The sequence below is a fragment of the Oncorhynchus mykiss genome, chromosome 11 (assembly GCF_013265735.2).
Source record: "Oncorhynchus mykiss isolate Arlee chromosome 11, USDA_OmykA_1.1, whole genome shotgun sequence".
Lineage (NCBI taxonomy): Eukaryota > Metazoa > Chordata > Actinopteri > Salmoniformes > Salmonidae > Oncorhynchus > Oncorhynchus mykiss.
The window spans coordinates 35932952-35959039 of NC_048575.1; the positions used below are offsets into that span (position 1 = coordinate 35932952).

General features: G+C 43.7%; 1 protein-coding gene and 1 long non-coding RNA gene across 4 annotated transcripts in view; one reads left to right on the plus strand and one right to left on the minus strand.

Moving 5' to 3' along the window:
- Positions 1 to 10762: 10762 nt before the first annotated feature.
- Positions 10763 to 17447, plus strand: LOC110535625. 2 transcript variants are annotated; one of them, XR_005034620.1, is made up of 7 exons: positions 10763 to 11397; positions 11706 to 11862; positions 11963 to 12271; positions 12369 to 12484; positions 13031 to 13081; positions 13263 to 13668; positions 14080 to 17447. It is a non-coding gene; the product is annotated as an uncharacterized LOC110535625 (long non-coding RNA). The 2 variants fall into 2 exon arrangements; XR_002475284.2 differs by having other exon boundaries at positions 11963 to 12100.
- A 6879-nt stretch (positions 17448 to 24326) lies between these two features.
- Positions 24327 to 26088, minus strand: part of LOC110535626 (M-protein, striated muscle) — a 43848-nt gene continuing 42086 nt past the window's right edge. For both annotated transcript variants that reach the window (XM_036935359.1, XM_036935360.1), the window contains one exon: positions 24327 to 25627. In XM_036935359.1, coding sequence (XP_036791254.1) covers positions 25379 to 25627 — 249 coding nt within the window. In that variant the 3' untranslated portion in view covers positions 24327 to 25378. The remainder of the gene's footprint in view (positions 25628 to 26088) is intronic.

Genomic DNA, 26088 nt, shown 5'->3' on the forward strand with positions numbered 1-26088 from the left:
TGTTCATGTTATCAAGAGGGTTAGTGCCTTTAACTGTGTTACTGGCAACAAGTTAATAAAAACATTTAGCCAATGTGTACTTACACATGTCATAAACAGGGTTTGGGCATTCATAAATTATTCAATGATTCTGTGCTCTGGCACTCTCAAATAAGAGTGCTTTGAAATCGGAGTAGATTGCCAGGGTGAGTTTAAGAACACACCCTTACTCTGGCCGTGTATTTATCAATAAAACATCACAAAACGGTGCAAACAGAAAGTGTGATTTGGCTGCTGGGGGGGGGGGGGGGGGGGGGCAAGAAGACCCCAGCTCCATTAAAACCATTGACAACTAACTACATGCCGTTTTCAAGGGATTGTTAAACAAATGTTATAACTATGTGGTTTTAATATAATCACCTCTTAAAGAGCACAATCGGAACCACAGGAGGCTGGTTGCACCTTAATTGGGGAGAACGGGTTCGTGGTAATGGCTGGAGAGGAATGGGTTGAATGGTATCAAATACATCAAAAACATATTTATTTTAATGTTACCTTTATTTAACCAGGTAGGCAAGTTGAGAACAAGTTCTCATTTACAATTGCGATCTGGCCAAGATAAAGCAAAGCAATTCGACACATAAAACACATAGTTACACATTGAGTAAAAAACAAACATACAGTCAATTATACAGTAGAAAAATAAGTCTATATACAATGTGAGAAAATGAGGGAGGTAAATGCAAAAAAAGGCCATGGTGGCGAAGTAAATACAATATAGCAAGTAAAACACTGGAATGGTAGATTTGCAGTGGAAGAATGTGCAAAGTAGAAATACAAATAATGGGGTGCAAAGGAGCTAAATAAATAAATAAATACAGTAGGGGAAGAGGTAGTTGTTTGGGCTAAATTATAGATGGGCTATGCACAGGTGTAGTAATCTTTGAGCTACTCTGACAGCTGGTGCTTAAAGTTAGTGAGGGAGATAAGCGTTTCCAGTTTCAGAGATTTTTGTAGTTCGTTACAGTCATTGGCAGCAGAGAACTGGAAGAAGAGGCGGCCAAAGGAAGAATTGGTTTGGGGGTGACCAGAGAGATATTCCTGCTGGAGCGCATGCAACAGGTGGGTGCTGCAGCGAGCTGAGATAAGGGGGGGCTTTAACTAGCAGGGTCATGTAGATGACCTGGAGCCAGTGGGTTTGGCGACGAATATGAAGCGAGGGCCAGCCAACGAGAGCATACAGGTCGCAGTGGTGGGTAGTATATGGGGCTTTGGCGACAAAAGTGATAGACTGCATCCAATTTATTGAGTAGGGTATTGGAGGCTATTTTGTAAATGACATCGCCAAAGTCGAGGATCGGTAGGATGGTCAGTTTTACAAGGGTATGTTTGGCAGCATGAGTGAAGGATGCTTTGTTGAGAAATAGGAAGCCAATTCTAGATTGAACTTTGGATTGGAGATGTTTGATGTGAGTCTGGAAGGAGTTTACAGTCTAGCCAGACACCTAGGTATTTGTAGTTGTCCACATGTTATAAGTCAGAACCGTCTAGAATAGTGATGCTGGACAGGCGGGCAGGTGCAGGCAGCGATCAGTTGAAGAGCATGCATGTAGTTTTACTTGTATTTAAGAGCAGTTGGAGGCCACGTAAGGAGAGTTGTATGGCATTGAAGCTCGTCTGGAGGGTTGTTAACACAGTTTCCAAAGAAGGGCCAGAAGTATACAGAATGGTGTCGTCTGCGTAGAGGTGGATCAGAGACTCACCAGCAGCAAGAGCGACATCCTTGATGTATACAGAGAAGAGAGTGGGCACAAGAATTGAACCCTGTGGCACCCCCATAGAGACCGCCAGAGGCCCGGACGACAGCCCCCCCGATTTGACACATTGAACTCTATCAGAGACGTAGTTGGTGAACCAGGGGAGGCAATCATTTGAGAAACCAAGGCTATTGAGTCTGCCGATGAGGATGTGGTGATTGACAGAGTCTAAAGCCTTGGCCAGGTCAATGAAAACGGCTGCACAGTATTGTTTCTTATCGATGGCGGTTAAGATATCGTTTAAGACCTTGAGCGTGGCTGAGGTACACCCATGACAAGCTCTGAAACCAGATTGCGTAGCGGAGAAGGTGTGATGGGATTCGAAATGGTCGGTAATCTGTTTATTGACTTGGCTTTCGAAGACCTTAGAAAGGCAGGGAAAGATAGATACAGTGGGGCAAAAAAGTATTTAGTCAGCTACCAATATTGCAAGTTCTCCCACTTAGAAAGATGAAGCCTGTAATTTTCGTCATAGGTACACTTCAACCATGACAGACAAAAGTAGGAAAAAAAATCCAGAAAATCACATTGTAGGATTTTTAATGAATTTATTTGCAAATTATGGTGGAAAATAAGTATTTGGTCACCTACAAACAAGCAAGATTTCTGGCTCTCACAGACCTGTAACTTCTTCTTTAAAGAGGCTCCTCTGTCCTCCACTCGTTACCTGTATTAATGGCCCCTATTTGAACTTGTTATCAGTATAAAAGACACCTGTCCATAACCTCAAACAGTCACACACCAAACTCCACTATGGCCAAGACCAAGGAGCTGTCAAAGGACACCAGAAACAAAATTGTAGACCTGCACCAGGCTGGGAAGACTGAATATGCAGTAGGTAAGCAGCTTGGTTTGAAGAAATCAACTGTGGGAGCAATTATTAGGAAATGGAAGACATACAAGACCACTGATAATCTCCCTCGATCTGGGGCTCCATGCAAGATCTCACCCCGTGGGGTCAAAATGATCACAAGAACGGTGAGCAAAAATCCCAGAATGACACCTAGTGAATGACCTGCAGAGAGCTGGGACCAAAGTAACAAAGTCTACCATCAGTAACACACTACGCCGCCAGGGACTCAAATCCTGCAGTGCCAGACGTGTCCCCCTGCTTAAGCCAGTATATGTCCAGGCCTGTCTGAAGTTTGCTAGAGAGCATTTGGATGATCTAGAAGAAGATTGGGAGAATGTCATATGGTCAGATGAAACTAAAATATAACTTTTTGGTAAAAACTCAACTCGTCGTGTTTGGAGGACAAAGAATGCTGAGTTGCATCCAAAGAACACCATACCTACTGTGAAGCATGGGGGTGGAAACATCATGCTCTGGGGCTGTTTTTCTGCAAAGGGACCAGGACAACTGAAAGAATGAATGGGGCCATGTATCGTGAGATTTTGAGTGAAAACCTCCTTCCATCAGCAAGGGCATTGAAGATGAAACGTGGCTGGATCTTTCAGCATGACAATGATCCCAAACACACCGCCCGGGCAACGAAGGAGTGGCTTCGTAAGAAGCATTTCAAGGTCCTGGAGTGGCCTAGCCAGTCTCCAGATCTCAACCCCATAGAAAATCTTTGGAGGGAGTTGAAAGTCTGTGTTGCCCAACAACAGCCCCAAAACATCACTGCTCTAGAGGAGATCTGCATGGAGGAAGGGGCCAACATATCAGCAACAGTGTGTGACAACCTTGTGAAGACTTCCAGAAAACGTTTGACCTCTGTCATTGCCAACAAATGGTATATAACAAAGTATTGAGATAAACTTTTGTTATTGACCAAATACTTATTTTCCACCATAATTTGCAAATAAGAACGCAGAACGCCATAGAATGTTTTTGTGTTGGTTAAGGGCAGTCAGGTCTGGAGAGAACCAATGGCTATATCTGTTCCTGGTTCTAATTTTCTTGAATGGGGCATGTTTATTTAACCTGTTGAGTGTAGGGGGCAGTATTTTGATGCTTGGATGACAAACATACCCAAATTAAACAGCCTATTTCTCAGGCCCAGAATCTAGAATATGCATATAATTGTCCGATTAGGATAGAAAAACTAAAGTTTCTAAAACTGTCAAAATATTGTCTGTGAGTATAACAGATTTAATATTGCAGGCGGAAACCTGAGGAAAATCCAACCCAGACGTGCTGTTTTTCCTGAAAGCTCTCTGTTCCATTGACTGCCTTTGTTCCATTTAAAGGGATATCAACCAGATTCCTTTTCCTATGGCTTCCACATGTTGTGAAGTCTTTAGACATAGTTTCAGGCTTTTATTTTGAAAAATGAGCGAGAAAGATCACATCGCATCATTGTATGGCTGGGTGCCAACAGCTTGGAGCTGACATTTTCTCTCTCTCTCCTATTGAAGAAGGTACAGTCTGGTTGAAATATTATCGAATATATATTGTAAAAACAACCTGAGGATTGATTATAAAAATTGATTATAAAAAACGTTTGACATGTTTTTTACGGTACAACGTTTGACACAAACATTACGGATCAAATCAAAATAAAATTTATTTATATAGCCCTTCGTACATCAGCTGATATCTCAAAGTGCTGTACAGAAACCCAGCCTAAAACCCCAAACAGCAAGCAATGCAGGTGTAGAAGCACGGTGGCTAGGAAAAACTCCCTAGAAAGGCCAAAACCTAGGAAGAAACCTAGAGAGGAACCAGGCTATGTGGGGTGGCCAGTCCTCTTCTGGCTGTGCCGGGTGGAGATTATAACAGAACATGGCCAAGATGTTCAAATGTTCATAAATTACCAGCATGGTTGAATAATAATAAGGCAGAACAGTTGAAACTGGAGCAGCAGCACGGCCAGGTGGACTGGGGACAGCAAGGAGTCATCATGTCAGGTAGTCCTGGGGCATGGTCCTAGGGCTCAGGTCCTCCGAGAGAGAGAAAGAAAGAGAGGAGAGAATTAGAGAACGCACACTTAGATTCACACAGGACACCGATTAGGACAGGAGAAGTACTCCAGATATAACAAACTGACCCTAGACCCCCGACACATAAACTACTGCAGCATAAATACTGGAGGCTGAGACAGGAGGGGTCAGGAGACACTGTGGCCCCATCCGAGGACACCCCCGGACAGGGCCAAACAGGAAGGATATAACCCCACCCACTTTGCCAAAGCACAGCCCCCACAACACTAGAGGGATATCTTCAACCACCATCCTGAGACAAGGCTGAGTATAGCCCACAAAGACCTCCGCCACGACACAACCCAAGGGGGGGGGGGGGGGGGGGGGGCGCCAACCCAGACAGGATGACCACATCAGTGAATCAACCCACTCAGGTGACGCACCCCCTCCAGGGACGGCATGAGAGAGCCCCAGTAAGCCAGTGACTCAGCCCCTGTAATAGGGTTAGAGGCAGAGAATCCCAGTGGAAAGAGGGGAACCGGCCAGGCAGAGACAGCAAGGGCGGGTCGTTGCTCCAGAGCCTTTCCGTTCACCTTCCCACTCCTGGGCCAGACTACACTCAATCACATGACCCACTGAAGAGATGAGTCTTCAGTAAAGACTTAAAGGATTGAGACCGAGTTTGCGTCTCTGACATGGGTAGGCAGACCGTTCCATAAAAATGGAGCTCTATAGGAGAAAGCCCTGCCTCCAGCTGTTTGCTTAGAAATTCTAGGGACAATTAGGAGGCCTGCGTCTTGTGACCGTAGTGTACGTGTAGGTATGTACGGCAGGACCAAATCAGAGAGATAGGTAGGAGCAAGCCCATGCAATGCTTTGTAGGTTATCAGTAAAACCAGCCCTTGCTTTGACAGGAAGCCAGTGTAGAGAGGCTAGCACTGGAGTAATATGATCACATTTTTTGGTTCTAGTCAGGATTCTAGCAGCCGTATTTAGCACTAACTGAAGTTTATTTAGTGCTTTATCCGGGTAGCCGGAAAGTAGAGCATTGCAGTAGTCTAACCTAGAAGTGACAAAAGCATGGATTAATTTTTCTGCATCATTTTTGGACAGAAAGTTTCTGATTTTTGCAATGTTACGTAGATGGAAAAAAGCTGTCCTTGAAACGGTCTTGATATGTTCTTCAAAAGAGAGATCAGGGTCCAGAGTAACGCCGAGGTCCTTCACAGTTTTATTTGAGACGACTGTAACAGATATTCATGCTTTCAAACCTCAAAAGATTTCAAACCACTTGAGCCACAGACTCCAAATAAGTGTCATGATGTTGTAAAAATTGCACACAACCTTGCACAGGTCTAATTTTCACAATTTGGACCTTAGCTCCTTGGTCATGTGACCTACTGACTTCAAACAAGGTTCAGAATGTCCACTGACTACCCTTCTATGTTGCACACCCTTTAGTTTGTCAATTTTCATCTCACACGATTTTACATTAATTTTCAATAGCTCTTTGGTCACTCACACACCTATTCACTTGGGCCTTCCTGACCTGCGGCAGGCCCCTATTGACCTGGTGACCTCTGACTCCAGGCCTCAAGGACTACACTCCCTGCCCGCCCTCTCCCTGGGCCTGAGAGTGTATAACTTACTCCCTGGAACTACAGGCCTCCACACCTACTCTCCCAACCCATTCAACACCCCTCTCCCTTGGCCTTGGTAATTACAGGGAGTAAGCTATACTCGAAGGCCAAGGGAGAGAGGTGTTGACCGGATAGGGAGTGTAGGTGTGGAGGTCTGTAGTTCGAGGGTGTAAGCTATACTCTAAGACGGTTCCTGACAGCGGGACTGTAGACATGTGCACAGAGCCTGTTACGGGTTAACAGGTGCACGTGGTTCCTGACAGTGGAACTGTAGATGTCTAATTCGAAACAGGATCTGTGCACCTGGTAACCCGAAACGGGCTCTGTGTTCCTGGTGACCCGCAATATTTTTTCTGCTCACAGACTAAGTCCCCACTCCAACCTCCATGGCCTGAGTGTTGCCCCCAGCCCCCGAGTATGGCCGCTCCTGCTTGGACTCGGGGGTGCCCCCTGCCTTGATGGAGACCTCCTTGTGCACCTGGTAACCTAAAACAAGCTCTGTGCACCAAGTGACCCATCCACTTTTATGCGCTCAGAGAAAAAGTCCCCAACCCAACCTCCACAGCCTGAGTGCTGCCCCCAGCCCCTGAGTCCGGCCGCCCCTGCTCGGAATCTGAGTGCTCCCCGCCTTGGTGGATTCCTCCTCGTGCATCTGGTGACCTTTAAACTTCCACAGAAAGTCCCAACCTGACTCACAGTCCCACCAGAGGACGGGACCGGGTGGATGGGCGACCACCACCTAGTCCCCTATCTATCCAGAGCCCAATGTCAATGCCTTCTGCCCACCTGCCTGGGCTCTCTCACACTGTGTTTGGCCCCTGGCCCTTCTCCGTGCAACCCGTAAGTAAAGAAGGAGGTGGTGGAAGACGCCTTCCATCCCCGACAAAAGCTAGGATCGAGGGCTGACTTTCAATAGATCGCTACATACGAAACCCTGACCCAGAATCAGGTTGTCTAGGAATGATTTAGCACCAGGTTCCCCACAAACATGCGGTGCACATCAGGAGAGGGGCAGCAACTCATCCGGCTGCACCCCTAACCTGGCCCCCCACTTATTCTACACCTCTCATGGCTCTCCACAGTGGAGGGGTTGAATGCACCCCAGCAAATGGACAAACTAACAGGTGTGCAATGTGTAGGACCACTGAGTGTACATTCTGAACCTTGTTTGAAGCCAGTAGGTCACATGACCAAAGAGCTATTGTAAATATGTAAATAAAAATGTAAATAAATAATTTAAAATAGTGAGAGATGTAATCGACAAAAAAAAAAAAAAGTGTGCAATGTGTGTCTATGCCATCGGGTTAGCTAGAACTAGTTTTGAAAGTTTGAGGAGTAATGGTTGTAGAGCTATTGAAATTTGAAAAATTTGATTTGTCACTATGTTGACGGTCCCTAACTGCTGTTGGTAGACATAAGGAAAACTACAGCCGAATATCCAACCTGAATCTGTCTTTACCTCGGTCCTTACCCCTTTGCCTTGTGTTCTTTGGGTCATCATTCTCCTTTTGCCAAGTACTTCAGATTTCTCAAGCCAAGCCCCTGGTGCGTTCGCTGACACAGATGTTTCAATGTAACTTAGATCAAGTCACCTTGAATTGAAACATGGCAATCTCTGTTTTCTGCCTACAGTTACAGCCTGCCAACCAGCCAATCAACAAACCAGCTGTAGCCCTTGGTAACTCTTCATACAGTGCCTTGCGAAAGTATTCGGCCCAATTTTTCAGTTTTTGATTTGTTAAAAAAGTTTGAAATATCCAATAAATGTCGTTCCACTTCATGATTGTGTCCCACTTGTTGTTGATTCTTCACAAAAAAATACAGTTTTATATCTTTATGTTTGAAGCCTGAAATGTGGCAAAAGGTCGCAAAGTTCAAGGGGGCCGAATACTTTCGCAAGGCACTGTAAGTCTTCCTTCTCCAGCCAGCTAACGTAAGGCGATTATCTGAATTGTTGAAATGAATTAACCCACCCAATTACTCAAATAAGCACCCCACTAGCCACTGTGTATATATCCCAATGACACAACCAATACATTTATTTCAGGATATAATGGATAGAGCAAGAAAACGCTGCTACAACAGGAAATGGGATTGCCTTAAGCAGAAAGCTACTAAAGGACTGTAGCTGAAATAGGCCAGGCCAAGAAAGGCACATTGATCCTGCGGAGTCAGAGATTGCTATGGAATGCACACCAAGTCCTTATGACTTAGACACATCAAACAAAATCAGAGAACGTGACAAGCATGGAGTCAACAATGATGATGATGGGGAGATCAGTGAAGGGGACATTCATTGAGCCGATGATGATGATGGGGAAATCAGTGAAGGGGACATTCATGGAGACGATGATGAAATCAGTGAAGGGGACATTCATGGAGCCGGTGATGATGATGGGGAAATCAGTGAAGGGGACATTCATGGAGACGATGATGAAATCAGTGAAGGGGACATTCATGGAGCCGGTGATGATGGGGAAATCAGTCAAAGGGATATTTATGGGGACTCAGACAATGACACAGTGATGGAATCCACTCTAAGAGAAGACTTGGCCTCTTGGTTTGTTGTGAATAATATAAAGCACACCGTAAGCAGATGGTTTTCTCAAGATACTGAAAAAACATGGAGTTGATGATCTGCCATGTAGTGCACGTACATTGTTAACTGATAAACATGTGCGGGTCGAAATTAAGTCTGGCATTGACTATGTGTTTTTGGGAGTAGAGAACATGTTTAAGAAGAACTTAGACAAGTGTCCCAGTTGCTTCACAGATGAGACTGAGTATTTGAATGGGTCTCTGAATGTTGATGGACTACCCCTATTCAAGAGCTCAAAAAACATAACCTGGTCCGTGTTCTGTCATGTGGAAATTCTAAACCGAATGACCTAGACTTTCTTAATGATACCATACAAGAGATGAAGAAGCTTCAAGATGAGGGAATGGTGTATAGGGGCAGGCAAGTAAAAATCCTTCTGACATGTGTAGTGTGTGACACACCAGCCAGAGCCATGGTAAAATGGATTATATTCTCAGGATACTTCAGATGTGAGAGATGCAGCCAGAAGGGAGTCTGGTTTGGGTGAGTTACATATCAGGATGTAGAAGGCCTAGAGGCACGCACTGACCAGTCATTTAGAGAGCACACTCAACAAGAACATCACCAACAGGTGTCTCCATTCATAGAGTTGGACATTGGCATGGTGAAGGGCCTTCCCTATATGCATCAGGCTTGTCTGGGTGTCACAATGAAGTTGATTCTGACTTGGATGCACGGAAAGAGGGAAACAAGAATGTCTAGGGGTCATATTGTGAATATCAGTGCCCGCATGTTGGAGCTGAAACCGGTAGTGCTCAACATCTTTGCTCGTAAGCCTAGGAGTCTAGATGAAATCAAAAGATGGAAAGCCACTGAATTCCGTCAATTCATGCTGTACACGGGCAAACTTGTGCTTAGGGCATCCTAAGACCAGACCTATATAACACTTTTTTGACCTTCTCAGTGGCTATGTGTATACTTGTCTGTCCAAACCTCATTGAGCAGCTCTATTACTTTGCAAAAGAACTGCTAGCCTATTTTGTCAAGAAGGCCAGTGAGCTAAACGGCCCAGAGTTTATTGTTTACAATGTGCATAGCATGCTCCACATTGCAGATGATGCAAAGCAATTTTGTGGACTGGACAAGTGTTCTGGCTTTCAGTTTGAAAACTACAATCAGAAATGAAAGAAGGTGGTCTGCTCTGGACACCATCCTTTGCCCAGATTATCAAACGTCTCTCTGAGTCTATGTTTGCCAAGGAACAACAAAGTGTGAAATGCAGGAGGCCTGACAATGTGCTCCAGACAGGGAACAAGTTCTGCGAGTTGTGCAAGGAAGTGTCACAGGGCAGTGGGTTCCTCTGCAGGTTGTACCATGACCGTGAGTCATTATTTTCTGAGCCCTGTGTCTCAAGATTGATTGGAGTGTACCATGGTAGGACAGGGACTACCTCAATAAGAGTCCTTCCACTGGCAAGCCTAAACAAACCAGCTGAAATGGTGAAGGAGAGTGATGACTCTGCTATGTTTCTGAGAATCCTTCACAAGATGTAAGAGGTTGTAAGTGCCATACTGAAATAACAGTATAATGATGTCTTCAGAGTAGAGTAGCCTAATCAACAGAGTTCTCTGATGTGTCACTCAACTGCTCAATGAATAGAGGCTTGTTTCATTTTGCAGATGCCAGTGTATGCAGTGGTGGAGTTCCACAGTGAAACTCCAGTCACGGTGGCAGCAGTGGTCAAGTCATGGATCGTGACCACCAAGAAGGTGCTAACTTCTTTAGAAGCTGCGAAATAGAACCATAACATTAAGCTAATTCACATTTGGTCTGTACTGTGCTGTTAATGCCCGTGGATGACAATCAAGTACATTTTCCTTTCAGTGATTCCTGTGCTACTGGCCATCAACAGGCTACAACAAGAAGCTGACAAGAGGTGATGCTAGGGCTGGGCGATATGGCGATATATATCGTGTGACAATAGAAAAACGCATATGATTTCATATTATGCTGTATCGTTTATTTCGATGTGTCGCAAATCACTCTTTACGGCAATATTTTTCGTCAATTGGACGACACTTTGCGTGCCGTGTGGAAGGAAATGTGCAACACTAACAAACATGGAGGAGAGTGAATGTGACACAGAGCACGGAGACACGGAGCTCGTACCTAAAGGAGGGGTCACATGGACGTGGTTTGGGTATGAAAAGTCTGACACGGACCAGAAAACCGCCCTCTGCAAAATATGCCGCAGGCCGGTCCTGACAACAGGCTCAAACACCAGTAACCTATTTTACCACCTACGCAAGAATCACGTGAAACAGTACGGAGAGAGTCTACGGATGAGACCCCAAAAAGTAGAGTTGAGTGCTCAAAACAAACCCCCGACTCAGACGCTGCAAGAGGATTTTTCCCGGGGCACATCATATGGCAAAGAATCAGGAAGATGGAAGGAGGTAACAGCTGCCGTTACAACTTACATCTGCAAAGACATGTCCAGAATTTACACGTTCGAGAAACGGGAGTTTCTTGATTTGGTGCTAACACTCGACCCAAGGTACCAAACTGATATGTGACACGTATTAATACCAATATACATGCAAAACAGGCAAGCACCCCAAAATATTTATTTCATTTTAGGCCTATATTTATTTTGTTTGCAACTATAGTTGAAGTGTTTTCTATTTACCTTTTTAGATTTTATACAATAATATTTTATATTTTGTTACATGCTAAATAAAAAAAAAGAAATAAATCAAAATGATTAAGTACCTTTTATTTGTTGAGTGTAATTCAAAATGTAATAAGAAATAGGCCTTTACATGTGGTCATTTTATATAAACTATTTATTCATTGAATTTACAGAAAATCTGCTATATCGTGATATGCATCGTTATCGGGATATGAAATTACCTATATCGGGATATGAGAATTTGGCCATATCGCCCAGCCCTAGGTGACGCTCCTGACAAGGAGAGGTGGCCTAAATATTGCAGCCATGTCATCCCTCACACAACAACTGGTAAAAGTGTACCACCGATGTAGTTTGTCCATTATCAACCAACAGTCACTGTCACGTTTCTGTTCTCCCTAATGTAATCCTATTTGTTCAAATTTCTCAGAGGACTGCTCCAAAGTACGCCAATTTGCAAAAAAAGCTGGGGAAAAAACTAAAATGTGGAAAGCACTAGCGAAATGGAGGCACGACCACACACCATCCCAGCTCGTTACCAGACTGGTTGTTATGATGACAGCAAGCAGTAAGTTGATTATACACTGAGTATATTAACATAGGCACAGATCCGATGCATATGACACGTTTTCTGTTTTGTATCTAGCAACTGATATAGATGAGTTCTTTATGGAACCCTGCTTTCCAGAGAGAACTTTACGTTTACCTCTACCACCCAGATGTCAGGACACAAATGAAGGTGTCTAACATGGAATAATTATTTATTATTTCACAACGAACAGAATTTTGTTCCAATGCAATAAATCATGCATCTTATGATTTGTAATTACCCAAAGATATCCCACAAAAAGGAAAAGTCTCCAAAGTGTCCAGTGAACCACAAACTGTGTCATGCAGTGAGTATTGAGAGGAACCAACATTTTGGACAGTGACCTACACTCTATGGCCAAAGGTATGTGAACACCCCTACTAATTATTGAGTTCAGAAGTTTCAGCCACACCCTCACTAACAGGTGCATAAAATCCAGCTAAGCCTTTGCATCCAGTGAAGGGCCATCTTAATGCTACAGGACACCAAGACACTTTAGACGATTGGGTGCTTCCAACTTTGTGGAAACAGTTTGGGAAAGGCCCTTTCCTGTTCCAGCATGACTGTGCAGAACAGACACACTCCACAATCTTGTGGAAAGCCATCCCAGAAGAGTGGCAGATGTTATAGCCGCAAAGGGGAGCCAATTCCTTATTAATGCCCATGGTTTTGGAATGGGATGTCCAACAAGCTCATATAGGTGTGATGGTCAGGTGTCCGCATAGTTTTGGCTGTATAGTGTATATAGGATATCATCAAATTAAGTTGACACAATTCATTTCAAATCTGAGGTGGAGAAGTGCCGATCTAAAATATGTGTCACTGTCCATTTATCTTTGGTGTTGACTGTAATGGCATATTGAATTCACATACCTGCGTTTTCATCTAATCTTCTACAACTTCCTACAGGTCTACCAACCAAAACAACAACTGGCGAAGTAGCGCTACCTGCAGCATCCAGTAAGGATTTTACACGCCTGTTACACTACACAGTCAACCACCCTTAGTAGTGCCCAACAGTATCAACACATCCCTCTCTATTTTCCCCTCAACCAAAACCGTTGTTTTTTCTGAAATGTCATAATGCACTGTTAAGCATGAATGAATTGCTTTACGCTAAACCTCCCATCCATCCTCATAGGTCTCCAACAAAAGGAATCTGCATCCACAAGTGCCGTGCAGTCTCAGGAGATAATTGCAATGATGTCTTGTTAGTACTGTACATGTTCACCTGTTATTTAACAGTACTTTGGTCAAAATAGCAACTCCCCTTGAATCCTTTCTGCTTAAACCCCGTGTTTAATTACTATGTGTTATGTGTCTCCGTTCTAATCAATGTCGTCTTGCTAAGCCTTCCAGACACAGATACTGATGAAGCGAGACATTATAATTGCGAATCAGCAAGAGCAACTGAGGCTCCTTAATGCTACAAGGCCATCGACCACAGCTGAGGACCTCGACATTCTGCAATCACCGTTAGACTCTGTGGCTGATCTGAAGCTACTGTGTAGCGGAGCTCAACAGAGGAGAATCTTCGCAAACAATTGGTATGTTCTCACTCTTCTTCAACACAAAAAGATAAACACCGGCCCGATGAAGTATTACAGGGCTACTAATGTAGGTCACATCTTTTTCATTGTTTCTGTCAGACATACCAGTAATCAAATTCTCAATTACTCGACATGCCTAAATATACATTAGTAACTATACAACCTATTAAGTTGTCGACGGGTCTATTTCATGGGTACAGCCATGTTTGTTTACTTCACCACTATCCCATAATGCTAGGTGACTTTCTTATTCTGTAACGTTACATCGGTCTCCAGAGAAGAGGAATCGCAGATAAACAGGACGAGCTCTGTGTGCCCAAATGGTGTGAGAGCACGAGCTGACTGTGCCCCTCAAATAAATGTTACTAGGCCAATGATGAGTTCTAACACTCAGTTACTTTGTTTCAGACCACAGCACCTGAAATAACGGAGAGAGACAGAAGGAGCACAAGCACAGAGTCGACCCTTAAGCCTTTTGACTAAAGAGTACATTTTTATTAAATGTCCAGTGGTAAAAAGGGAAATAATGTAATTCACGGCTAATCCAATTATAGTTCATCAAGAGTTAGTAATTAACAGTTGTATATTGTATTTTGTATTTCCTTGTTGGTTAAATGAATCAAATGTTATCTATAAGAGACCCCTTTTCAGTCATGTATGTGGCAAAAATATTATTGATGTAAAGGTCTGCAATAGTAGAAATGTCCTTTCTCTTCCAAAATAAAAAAGTGTTGTCAGTTAGTGGGGGGAGCATGGTCACGGCAAATAGGAGTACAGACAGAGGTCTCCGGGAGACCAAATGTTTTCCTTATTTGATACCAAATGTCATGATTTTTTTTGCATAAAGTTATTGCCGTAATACCTGTTAGTTGATGAAAAGAGAAGTGCTGGAAGAGAGATGTAGTGTATATCTTCTTCAATAGCGAGCCATGAAGGGGTGGAGAGTTCTACTATGCCAGGGTATACATCCTGCCAATAAAGTCAGTGCTCTAGCATTTGCTGCCCAATAATAATGCTGAAAATTTGGCAGGCTCAGACCCCCTAATTGTTTGGGCTTGATTATACGTTTAGAGATACGGTGTACTTTGTATCCCCACACAAAAGGCAGATAATAAAATCCAAGGATTTGAAAAAGCTTTACTTAAAAATATAGGCAGATTCTGAAAGAGAGAAAGAAATCTGGGGAATGTAACCATTTTAATAGCGTGCCTCTATGTTGCGCTTCAGCTTGACGAGGTAGTTCAATTTATAAATCAATTTAGAGTCCTTAGGGATGATAACCCCTAAATATTACATTTAGTCACGTGTGATTTAAAAGGTATATGTTTAAGGAACTCTGGGTTTAAGTCACCTTTAGGAGGCATGAATTCACTTTTATCCCAGTTTATGGTGTACCGAGAGTTCTCCAAATTATTCAATGAGATCCAACAGCGGTGGAAGTGACTCTTCGGGGCGTGAGACCAACAAGATGATGTGCATAGAGCGAGAATCGGTGATCAACCTTGCCTATGTTTAGAGGAGCAATGGCAGGATGGCTGCTGATACTGATAGCTAGGGGTTCCATAGCAATGGTGAATAGCAATGGACTCAAGGGGCATCCCTGGCAGCAGGAACGTTGAAGTGAAAACGGAGGTGATTTATTGTAATTTGTGAAAACTGAAGCCGTCGGGCACGCAGAGTATTTCAACCCAAGAGACAAAACTCACCCAAACCAAACTTGGTCAAATGCTTTTTGAGCGTCAAGTGCAAGTATTGCAACTTTAGAATCTTTGTCATGTCTGGAATACATGATATTCAGTCGACTAATGTTGTAAAATGAAAATCTGCCTGCGATAAAACCAGTTTGGTCATGATGAATTATAGTCGAAATGCATTTATTTAGTCTGTTCGCGAGTATTTTAGTAAACACCTCGAGTTCACATCCGAGGAGGGCAATAGGACGATATGAAGATGGATCGGCATCTTTATCTTTCTTTAATATTAGGGAGATATTAGTTTCAATGGAGTGTTTAAACAGAGGAGTAACCTTTTCTGAATAAACTTTGTAAAACTTCATACCAAAGCCATCAGTGCCAGCCGCTTTCCCATTAGGGAAGGAACATACTGCAGAGACAACCTCTTCGAAAGTTCTCTGCATTTAGCTCCCTTTGAGCAGCGCCGCATAATTTAGGTAGGGAAAGGGAATGGCGGAAATCAGACATTTTTGCGGTATCTGCAGTGGTCTTTGAGGTGTAGAGGTCTTGATAAAACGTTGTGAAATGTGTTAATTCCTTTTGGGTCCGTAGTAACAGCTCCTGTACTAGATTTAATTCTATGACTAGCTCTATTGATTGGCCTGTATACCTCTCAGCTGGTGTGCCAGTAGTTTTTCCCGGTTTGTCACCCAACTCAAAGTGTTTGTTTAATCTTTAATAGCATTGTGTTTACTTGGTTAGAGAAAATAGTATTGTATTCATATTTTAGTCATTCAACTTGGCGCTTCTACATAGACTCTCTCAAGCTCCGGTAGCTGGGCCTCAATTTCTAATCTTCTCTGCACCGAGGTAAAGACAGTTTCAAGTTGGATATTAGACGGATATTCTCGCTTCAAACTTCAATAGCTTTCAAACCACTTGAGCCAAATAAGTGTCATGATGTAGGAAAAATTGCGGGAAACATTGCACTGGTCATATTTTCACGATTTGGACATTCATTCACTTTCCAAAGCTAATTAACATTTGGAAATGTGAGCGACATCTTGTATTCCTAGTTGAATTAGTTAGGGAGTGTAAACCAAGTACAAACTTTTTTTACATTCAAATTTCAATAGCTCCTTGGTCATGTGACCTACTGACCTCAACCAAGGTTCAGAATGTTCACTGACTACCAGTTAGTTTGTCCATTTTCACTTGATTTTACATGAATTTTTATAAAATTTTACATTTCAGTAGCTCCTTGGTTATGTGACCTACTGACTTCAAAGAAGGTTCAGAATGTACACTCAGTGGGCAAGTCAGATCCGTAATGTCGGAATAAGGATTGGCTCTAAGGGCTAGGTTGGTCGGGCTGGGGTGCGAAGCGGGACTCTCGCCGCGGCTGGAGAGCAGTCGCTCCGTCGCCCTCTCGCCGCCGGAAGTTCATTGTGCGGCCCATCTCGCGGTCTGTTGTGCGTGGTCTCGCAAGTGGATGCGTGCGGATTCGTCAGGGTGGTGTCCGTCAGCGGGCTTGGATCCGCGGACAGGGGTTGGATCCGGCGGTTGGTGACGGCGACTCTGGACCGCGCCGGGCCCTTCTCGCAGATCTCCCCAGCTACGGCGCTCGCCGGTCCTGTTCGTGCTGGGTCTCATTGGCTCCTATCAGCTGACTTAGAACTGTTGATGCAATGTGATTTCTCCCCAGTGCTCTGAATGTCAAAGTGAAGAAATTCAATGAAGCGCGGGTAAACGGTGGGAGTAACAATGACTCTCTTAAGGAGTCCTTAGCCTTAGTAAGGGAGATAACGAGGTAGCCCTCTAGCAGGGCTCTTCGAATCCCTCCCTGTATGTCACCTGTTGTCGCTAACGATGCAAACCAAAACGGGAGTTACCTCGTTACTAGTCCGTACGCAAAGAGAGTCTTGCAGATGGTGATGGGTGTTGATTGTTAACGGTAGGCGGAAGTCGGTCCTGGAATATGGGACTTTCGGTCAAGCATAAAAATGTGAGGGGGGGGGGTTCCACCAGACTCAATGATTTGCTGCGGGGCTCTTGTAAACTAATCCTGACCTTGACAGGAAGCCAATCAGAGAATGATGTCTCAAAATGATGTCTCTGGCTTTGGCTGGGAGGGGGGGGGGGGTTTAGTCCTGCGAGACGGCTGATGAAAGTGTACTACTGGCATCAGTCTGATCACAGAGCGGCTGTGGTGAAACGTTTAAAACACACGTCCCTTAGCTAACTCTAAACTGCGAAGGTTTGAATCGAATGCGGGCTTCGGCTGGACCCGCTAACAGTGGAGCACTAAATTGAGATGGAATGTGCATAGCGGTTATGGACACCGCCATATCTCAGGTCCGCCTGGGTGCGGGACTCTACACATTCTATGTGGGAGCTCTCCTCCACACTCCTTGGAGCATGTAGTGGAGATGGCATGTGCCTTACCATTAGCTGACACTACCAGGCCTCAGGCTTGCCTGAGTGCAGGACACCACACATTGTAGGTCAGGAGGTCTCCTCTATGCTCACTAGACTCGAGGCGGAGACTAAACCCATTGGCCCTACAGTGATAGAGCATTGCATGGATCTGGATCATGCCCTACGAAGTAGGGAGAGGTATCTCCAGCTTGTCTGGGGAGGGAGGCCTACATATGTTGTGGGTAGTACCATCCACGTCCATTGATTTGCTGCAGACCCTCTACAAAATATTGACTTTGGGATGGTGAATAGATACAGTGCCTTGCGAAAGTATTCGGCCCCCTTGAACTTTGCGACCTTTTGCCACATTTCAGGCTTCAAACATAAAGATATAAAACTGTATTTTTCTGTGAAGAATCAACAAGTGGGACACAATCATGAAGTGGAACAACATTTATTGGATATTTCAAACTTTTTTAACAAATCAAAAACTGAAAAATTGGGCGTGCAAAATTATTCAGCCCCCTTAAGTTAATACTTTGTAGCGCCACCTTTTGCTGCGATTACAGCTGTAAGTCACTTGGGGTATGTCTCTATCCGTTTTGCACATCGAGAGATGTTTATTTTTGAACCATTCCATTGTAGATTTTGCTTTATGTTTTGGATCATTGTCTTGTTGAAAGACAAATCTCCATCCCAGTCTCAGGTCTTTTGCAGACTCCATCAGGTTTTCTTCCAGAATGGTCCTGTATTTGGCTCCATCCATCTTCCCATCAATTTTAACCATCTTCCCTGTCCCTGCTGAAGAAAAGCAGGCCCAAACCATGATGCTGCCACCACCATGTTTGACAGTGGGGATGGTGTGTTCAGGGCGATGAGCTGTGTTGCTTTTACGCCAAACATAACGTTTTGCATTGTTGCCAAAAAGTTCCATTTTGGTTTCATCTGACCAGAGCACCTTCTTCCACATGTTTGGTGTGTCTCCCAGGTGGCTTGTGGCAAACTTTAAACAACACTTTTTATGGATATCTTTAAGAAATGGCTTTCTTCTTGCCACTCTTCCATAAAGGCCAGATTTGTGCAATATACGACTGATTGTTGTCCTATGGACAGAGTCTCCCACCTCAGCTGTAGATCTCTGCAGTTCATCCAGAGTGCATCTTGGCTGCATCTCTGATCAGTCTTCTCCTTGTATGAGCTGAAAGTTTAGAGGGACGGCCAGGTCTTGGTAGATTTGCAGTGGTCTGATACTCCTTCCATTTCAATATTATCGCTTGCACAGTGCTCCTTGGGATGTTTAAAGCTTGGGAAATCTTTTTGTATCCAAATCCGGCTTTAAACTTCTTCACAACAGTATCTCGGACCTGCCTGGTGTGTTCCTTGTTCTTCATGATGCTCTCTGCGCTTTTAACGGACCTCTGAGACTATCACAGTGCAGGTGCATTTATATGGAAAGGCACTGTATGCATGTTCAAGTTCTCAATTGTTTTGGTTTTATTTCTTGTTTGTTTCACAATAAAAAATATTTTGCATCTTCAAAGTAGTAGGCATGTTGTGTGAATCAAGTGATACAACCCCCCCAAAAATCTATTTTAATTTCAGGTTGTAAGGAAACAAAATATGAAAAATGCCAAGGGGGTGAATACTTTCACAAGGCACTGTAGACATTCTGTATGACTCAAAAAGGATAAACATGACAATGAGGCTATCCCCACTTCTTCTGAAGGTGTTTAACTAAACTGACACATTGTAGTGAGATAAGCCCTAGTCTCTTGTGACAGACCGTTACCAGTACTGGGTTCTGAGATTATACACTGCACAAAAAAAATAAAGGGAAAACTAAAAAACATATCCTAGATCTGAATGAATGAAATATTCTTATTAAATAGTTTTGTCTTTACATAATGTGCTGACAACAAAATCACACAAAAATTATCAATGGAAATCAAATTTATCAACCCATGGAGGTCTGGATTTGGGGTCAAACTCAAAATTAAAGTGGAAAACCACACTACAGGCTGATGCAAGTTTGATGTAATGTCCTTAAAACAAGTCAAAATGGGGCTCAGTAGTGTGTGTGGCCTCCACGTGCCTGTATGACCTCCTTACAACGCCTGGGCATGCTCCTGATGAGGTGGCGGATGGTCTCCTGAGGGATCTCCTCCCAGACCTGGACTAAAGCATCCGCCAACTCCTGGACAGTCTGTGGTGCAAAGTGGCGTTGGTGGATGGAGCAAGACATGATGTCCCAGATGTGCTCAATTGGATTCAGGTCTGGGGAACGGGCGGGCCAGTCCATAGCATCAATGCCTTCCTCTTGCAGGAACTGCTGACACACTCCAGCCACATGAGGTCTAGCATTGTCTTGCAGTAGGAGGAACCCAGGGCCAACCACACCAGCATATGGCCTCACAAGGGGTCTGAGGATCTCATCTCGGTACCTAATGGCAGTCAGTCTACCTCTGGCGAGCACATGGAGGGCTGTGCGGCCCCCCCAAAGAAATGCCACCCCACACCATGACTGACCCACCGCCAAACCTGTCATGCTGGAGGATGTTGCAGGCAGCAGAACGTTCTCCTCGGTGTCTCCAGACTGTCACGTCTGTCACGTGCTCAGTGTGAACCTGCTTTCAACTGTGAAGATCATAGGGCGCCAGTGGCAAATTTGCCAATCTTGGTGTTCTCTGGCAAATGCCAAACGTCCTGCACGGTGTTGGGCTGTAAGCACAACCCCCACCTGTGGAGGTCGAGCCCTCATACCACCCTCATGGAGTCTGTTTCAGACCGTTTGAGCAGACACATGCACATTTGTGGCCTGCTGGAGGTCATTTTGCAGGGCTCTGGCAGTGCTCCTCCTGCTCCTCCTTGCACAAAGGCGGAGGTAGCGGTCCTGCTGCTGGGTTGTTGCCCTCCTACGGCCTCCTCCACATCTCTTGATGTACTGGCCTGTCTCCTGATAGCGCCTCCATGCTCTGGACACTACGCTGACAGACACAGCAAACCTTCTTGCCACATCTCACATTGATGTGCCATCCTGGATGAGCTGCACTACCTGAGCCACTTGTGTGGGTTGTAGACTCCGTCTCATGTGACCACTAGAGTGAAAGCACCGCCAGCATTCAAAAGTGACCAAAACATCAGCCAGGAAGCATAGGAACTGAGAAGTGGTCTGTGGTCCCCACCTGCAGAATCACTCCTTTATTGGGGGTGTCTTGCTAATTGCCTATAATTTCCATTCGTTGTCTATTCCATTTGCACAACAGCATGTGAAATTTATTGTCAGTGTTGCTTCCTAAGTGGACAGTTTGATTTCACAGAAGTGTGATTGACTTGGAGTTACATTGTGTTGTTTAAGTGTTCCCTTTATTTTTTTGAGCAGTGTATAAGGCCTGACTCATGGCTGATCAGAAATTATTCTACACAGTTTTGAGACAATTTACAGATGTAGGATCTTAAGGAATGCAGATGAGCTTCATGATTTCCATAAATTCACTGAAAACCAGGCCTTCCGGGTGGCGCAGTGGTCTAAGGCTGTGACACTAGAGATTCTGGGTTGGAGTCCAGACTCTGTCACAGCCGGCCGCGACCGGGAGACCCATGGGGCGGCGCACAATTGGCCCAGAGTCGTCCGGGTTAGGGAGGGCTTGGCCGGCAGGGATATGCTTGTCTCATCGCGCACTAGCGACTCCTGTGGCGGGCCGGGCGCAGTGCACACTGACCAGGTCGCCAAGTGTACGGTGTTTCCTCTGACACATTGGTGCGGCTGGCTTCCGGGTTGGATGTGCATTGTGTCAAGAAGCAGTGCAGCTTGGTTGGATTGTGTTTTGGAGGACGCACGGCTCTCGACCCTAGACTCTCCCGAGTCCGTATGGGAGTTGCAGCGATGACACAAGACTACTACCAATTGGATACCATGAAATTTGGGAGAAAAAAGGGGTGAGAAAAATAATAATTCACTGAAAACCCACACTAACACATGGTTATATTAACTCTATTGCACTTTTCATGTAGCCTACTTTTGACCAATAAAAAAATATTACCATTTTGGACAAAATGTTTAAAAAAAAACTAAAATCTGCATTTATTCACATTAAAATGATTTTGTCTTAGATATAAGATATATTTTCTTGCACATTGTTGTTTCCTCACCCTCTCTCTTCTGCATGTTCTTCCCAGTGACTGACTGCCTTCTTCTCTGATGCAGTGGTACGTCTACTTTTAGAACCAATGATCACGTTTCCTTCAGCATCAGTCACTCCCAAGTCCCCTTTGACTTCTGTTACAATCAACTGGTAATTAGAAAAGGTTTTAGGGTTAACGCGCGCACACCACACACACACTTCGCAAACACATTTTCTCCAGCTACTTTTAAAACTTGTCTTGTGAATAAAAAGTTTAATTTCATCAAGCCATGTTTGCAAATGTGCTCTGCTAGAAAGACAACTTTGTTTGCATTTGAGTTTACTTACCAGACTGAAAAACATTCCTAATGTGATTTATACAAATGTAATTACACTACAACATCTTCTGAAGAGAGTTTAGCTCATGTCTGAAAGCAGAGAGAAGCCTTTTCTACCACATAGAATTGCCTACAGCGAAAAATTTAAGAATACAACAGTGATAAGTGACTGGAACCTGGGCCCCTATTCATAAAGCATCTCAGAGTGCTGATCTATAGGATCAGTTTGTTTTAGCCTTGAATATGAACAGGTGGGACCTGATCCTAGATCAGCACTCCTACTCTGAAACTCTTTATGGATACGGGCCCTGGTATGTTTGTTTCAGACCGATGGTCATATGGTTCATACTGGCTAACCCACATCCTGGTCTCTCCACATGTTAGAGGTATGTGACAGGCTGATCTCATTATATTCTGGTGACTTAACACATCATATGTTTCTAACATCCATCTTTTCTGGTGGCCCAGACAGACCCCCACGCTAGACTTTTTCTATTCAGCGCTCATAACATGGTCATGTGTGTAAGATGCGGATACGTTGTTCGTTTCCTTTATCATGGGGGATTGGAGCACTGTTGCAGCATAGACGTCTATATAGCAGTTTACAGTGCAGTCGGAAAGTATTCAGACCCCTTGACTTTTTCCACATTTTGTTACCTTACAGCCTTATTCTAAAATGTATTAAATCGTTTTTTTTTCTCAATCTAGAATTTTTTGCAAATGCATTAAAATTAAAAAAACAAAAATATAAGATTTACATAAAGTATTCAGACCCTTTACTCAGTACTTTGTTGAAGCAGCTTTGGCAGCGATTACAGCCTTGAGTCTTCTTGGGTATGACGCTTGGCACACCTGTATTTGGGGAGTTTCTCCCATTCTTCTCTAAAGATCCTCTCAAGCTCTGTCAGGTTGGATGGGGAGAGTCGCTGCACAGCTATTTTCAGGTCTCTCCAGAGATGTTCAATCGGGTTAAAGTCCGGGCTCTGGCTGGGCCACTCAAGGACATTCAGAGACTTGTCCCGAAGCCACACCTGAGTTGTCTTGGCTGTGTGCCTAGGGTCGTTGTCCTGTTGGAAGGTTTTTGCTCTGACATGCACTGCCAACTGTGGGACCTTATATAGGTGTGTGCCTTTCCAAATCATGTCCAATCAATTAAATTTACCACAGGTGGACTCCAATCAACTTGTAGAAACATCTCAAGGATGATAAATGGAAACAGGATGCACCAGAGCTCAATTTCAAGTCTCATAGCAAAGGGTCTGAATACTTATGTAAATGTTACATTTTGTTGTTTAAAAAAAATCTAATTAAATACAGGTCTAAACCTGTTTTCACTTTGTCATTATTCAGTATTGTTTGTAGATTGATTAGCATTTTTTTTAATTTAATCCATTTTAGAACAAAGCTTTAACAAAAAGTCAAGGGGTTTGAATACTTTCCGAATGCACTGTATAATGTCTGCCTCCTAAAGACTCCCTATTTGTTGCACTATTTTTGACAAGGGCCCATAGTTCTGGTGAAAAGTAATATGAGGAATAGGGTGCCATTTGGGACACAGGCAGTGTAAGGTCCTACTCGTGGTTAATCCTTGATGAGAAAACATGTCATGAACAATAACATGAAGGGTGTCTGTGGGTCACTCAGGGGATTTGTGCTTACCTTTCAAACACTCAGTACAGATAAATGTGATGAGAGGACTGGTGCTCACTGGAAGTGTGTGTGGACAGAGACAAGGTACAGTTAGCTGATTGTATTGCGAGACAAAGTATATGGTACAAAGCAGCTGGGTTGTCAAGTCCTTAAGTCGTCAAGGGCCAAACATCTGCAGTATCAACACACCCGATTTCCCAGGTGTAAATGAGGCAAAGCAGTCCTCAAGGAGCGGAGTTTGAATCCCTGGTGTAAGAAGAGAAGTGTGTGTGTATGTTCCTGATAGATGCCTTCTTGGCCTTCGGAGACTCGATGACCAACAGACAATATCAGACTAGGGACCAGGAGTGCATTGGTGAAAAGGAGACTGAAGAAGAGTGTGAAGAGTGGAGGTAGAGAACGGAGAATGAAGAGTGGGGTGCCATAGAGAGGGAACAACGCAGTGAAAACAGAGGTGGTGAGGAAATACATGCTCCATTTTATTAGCCCTTCTCGTGAGATGGGACAGAGGAAGTTAATTCATAATCACTACTACGTGTCAGGGGAAGTGATGTCATAATCAGAAGGCGTGGTGTCATAATTCAAGGAGGGAGTAAATCACTACAGTGACAGGAGGAGTGATGTAATAACTACTGAGTAATTTGAATTCACACAAACTGTCTACGTGCCTTTTAAGTACTTAAATTAATATGTTTTAGCTATAGCAACATCCCACTGGGCACAGACGTCAATTTAATGTCTGTTCCATGTTGGTTCAACTTAATTTAATTGAAATGGTGTGGAAACATTAACTCAACCAGTGTGTGCCTAGTGGGATATTGTAATTAGGGCTGTCAAACGATGAAAAAATTTAATCGAGTTAATTCCAGGATTTGCTGTGATTTATTACACATTCTGAATTTGCTCAAATTGAGCTGTATTTTAAGATTTTGTCTTTGTTACTTTGGACAAAATCAGTATTCAAAATCAAGTAGATGAATTACGCACACTTTCTTTAACCTAAATGTCAACTTGTTTTGACATCGCATTGTTTGTAGCTGAATAGGTGATGTATTTGGGATGTTTTCAGTGTATTTTGAACGCTTTCAGACAATGCGATTATTTGCGAAAAAGAAATGTGTGCACTTAAATTACAAAACGTTAACTCGAGTTAGCTGATTGACAGCCTTAATTATAATACATGGGGAAAATGCTATGAATGTATAACTAAACTCATAGTTGTGTCAAGATAAAGGACGATTGGACCATTAGTATAGTAGTTTTTTTTTTTTGTAATTCTGAAAGATAAAATGCTGAAACAGCTCTTCTCTGATTTCTCTCTGAACCTTTGGACATTTCATGCTCAGAGTAAAACGATACACCTTTTCAAACTGGAGTTAAAAACTTTGTATAGTACCATAAAAACCATCTCAAACCAATGCTCAGGACTCAATCTGTTTTTTATACATGATATTTACGCAAAGATTGAGGTCTCCCTTATTTCTTGCCGGCCTTCTTTCTTTCTCCCTTATTTCTTGCTGTCGGGGCTGAAGACACTTATGGTGAAGTCTGCGCTCTCTGTGCCGTACTTGTTCTTCACCAGGATGCTGTACTTGCCCGAGTCTGTCGTGTTCACCGTGGTGATGGTGAAGCTGGCGTACTTCCCCGACTCGAACTTCATGATGTAGTGGTCGTCCGACACTATCTCCCTCTCGTTCTTCAGCCAGACGACCTCAGGCACGGGGTCGCCTGAAATGTTACAGGTCAGGTTCAGGGCCTGGTGGGGGAGAGAGACAGGATCACATACATATACAGTAGGGTATATCTGAAATGGCACCCTATTCCCTCTATAGTGCACTACTTTTGACAAGAGCTCTGATCAAATGTAGTGCACTATGTAGGGAATACTAGGGTACTGTAATGGGACATTTGAGTTCTCCTTTTCCTGTATTTGATATGTAATAAACATGATTGTATGTGCGGGGAGATGCACACCGATGCATTCCCTTGGGGAATGGAAACAGGAGTTAACATTTTAATCAAAAAGTAAATAATAAAAAAAAAATACTTTAAAAAGGCACGTGTATGTAAACAAAAACAAAAAAAACGATTTGTCAAAAATATACTGGTGTTTTTGCCCATCTTCATATTTTATTTTTATTGGCCAGTCTGAGATATGGCTCTTTTTTCTCAGTTGAGGACTCAAATTAGACACTCTAATGTACTTGTCCTCTTGCT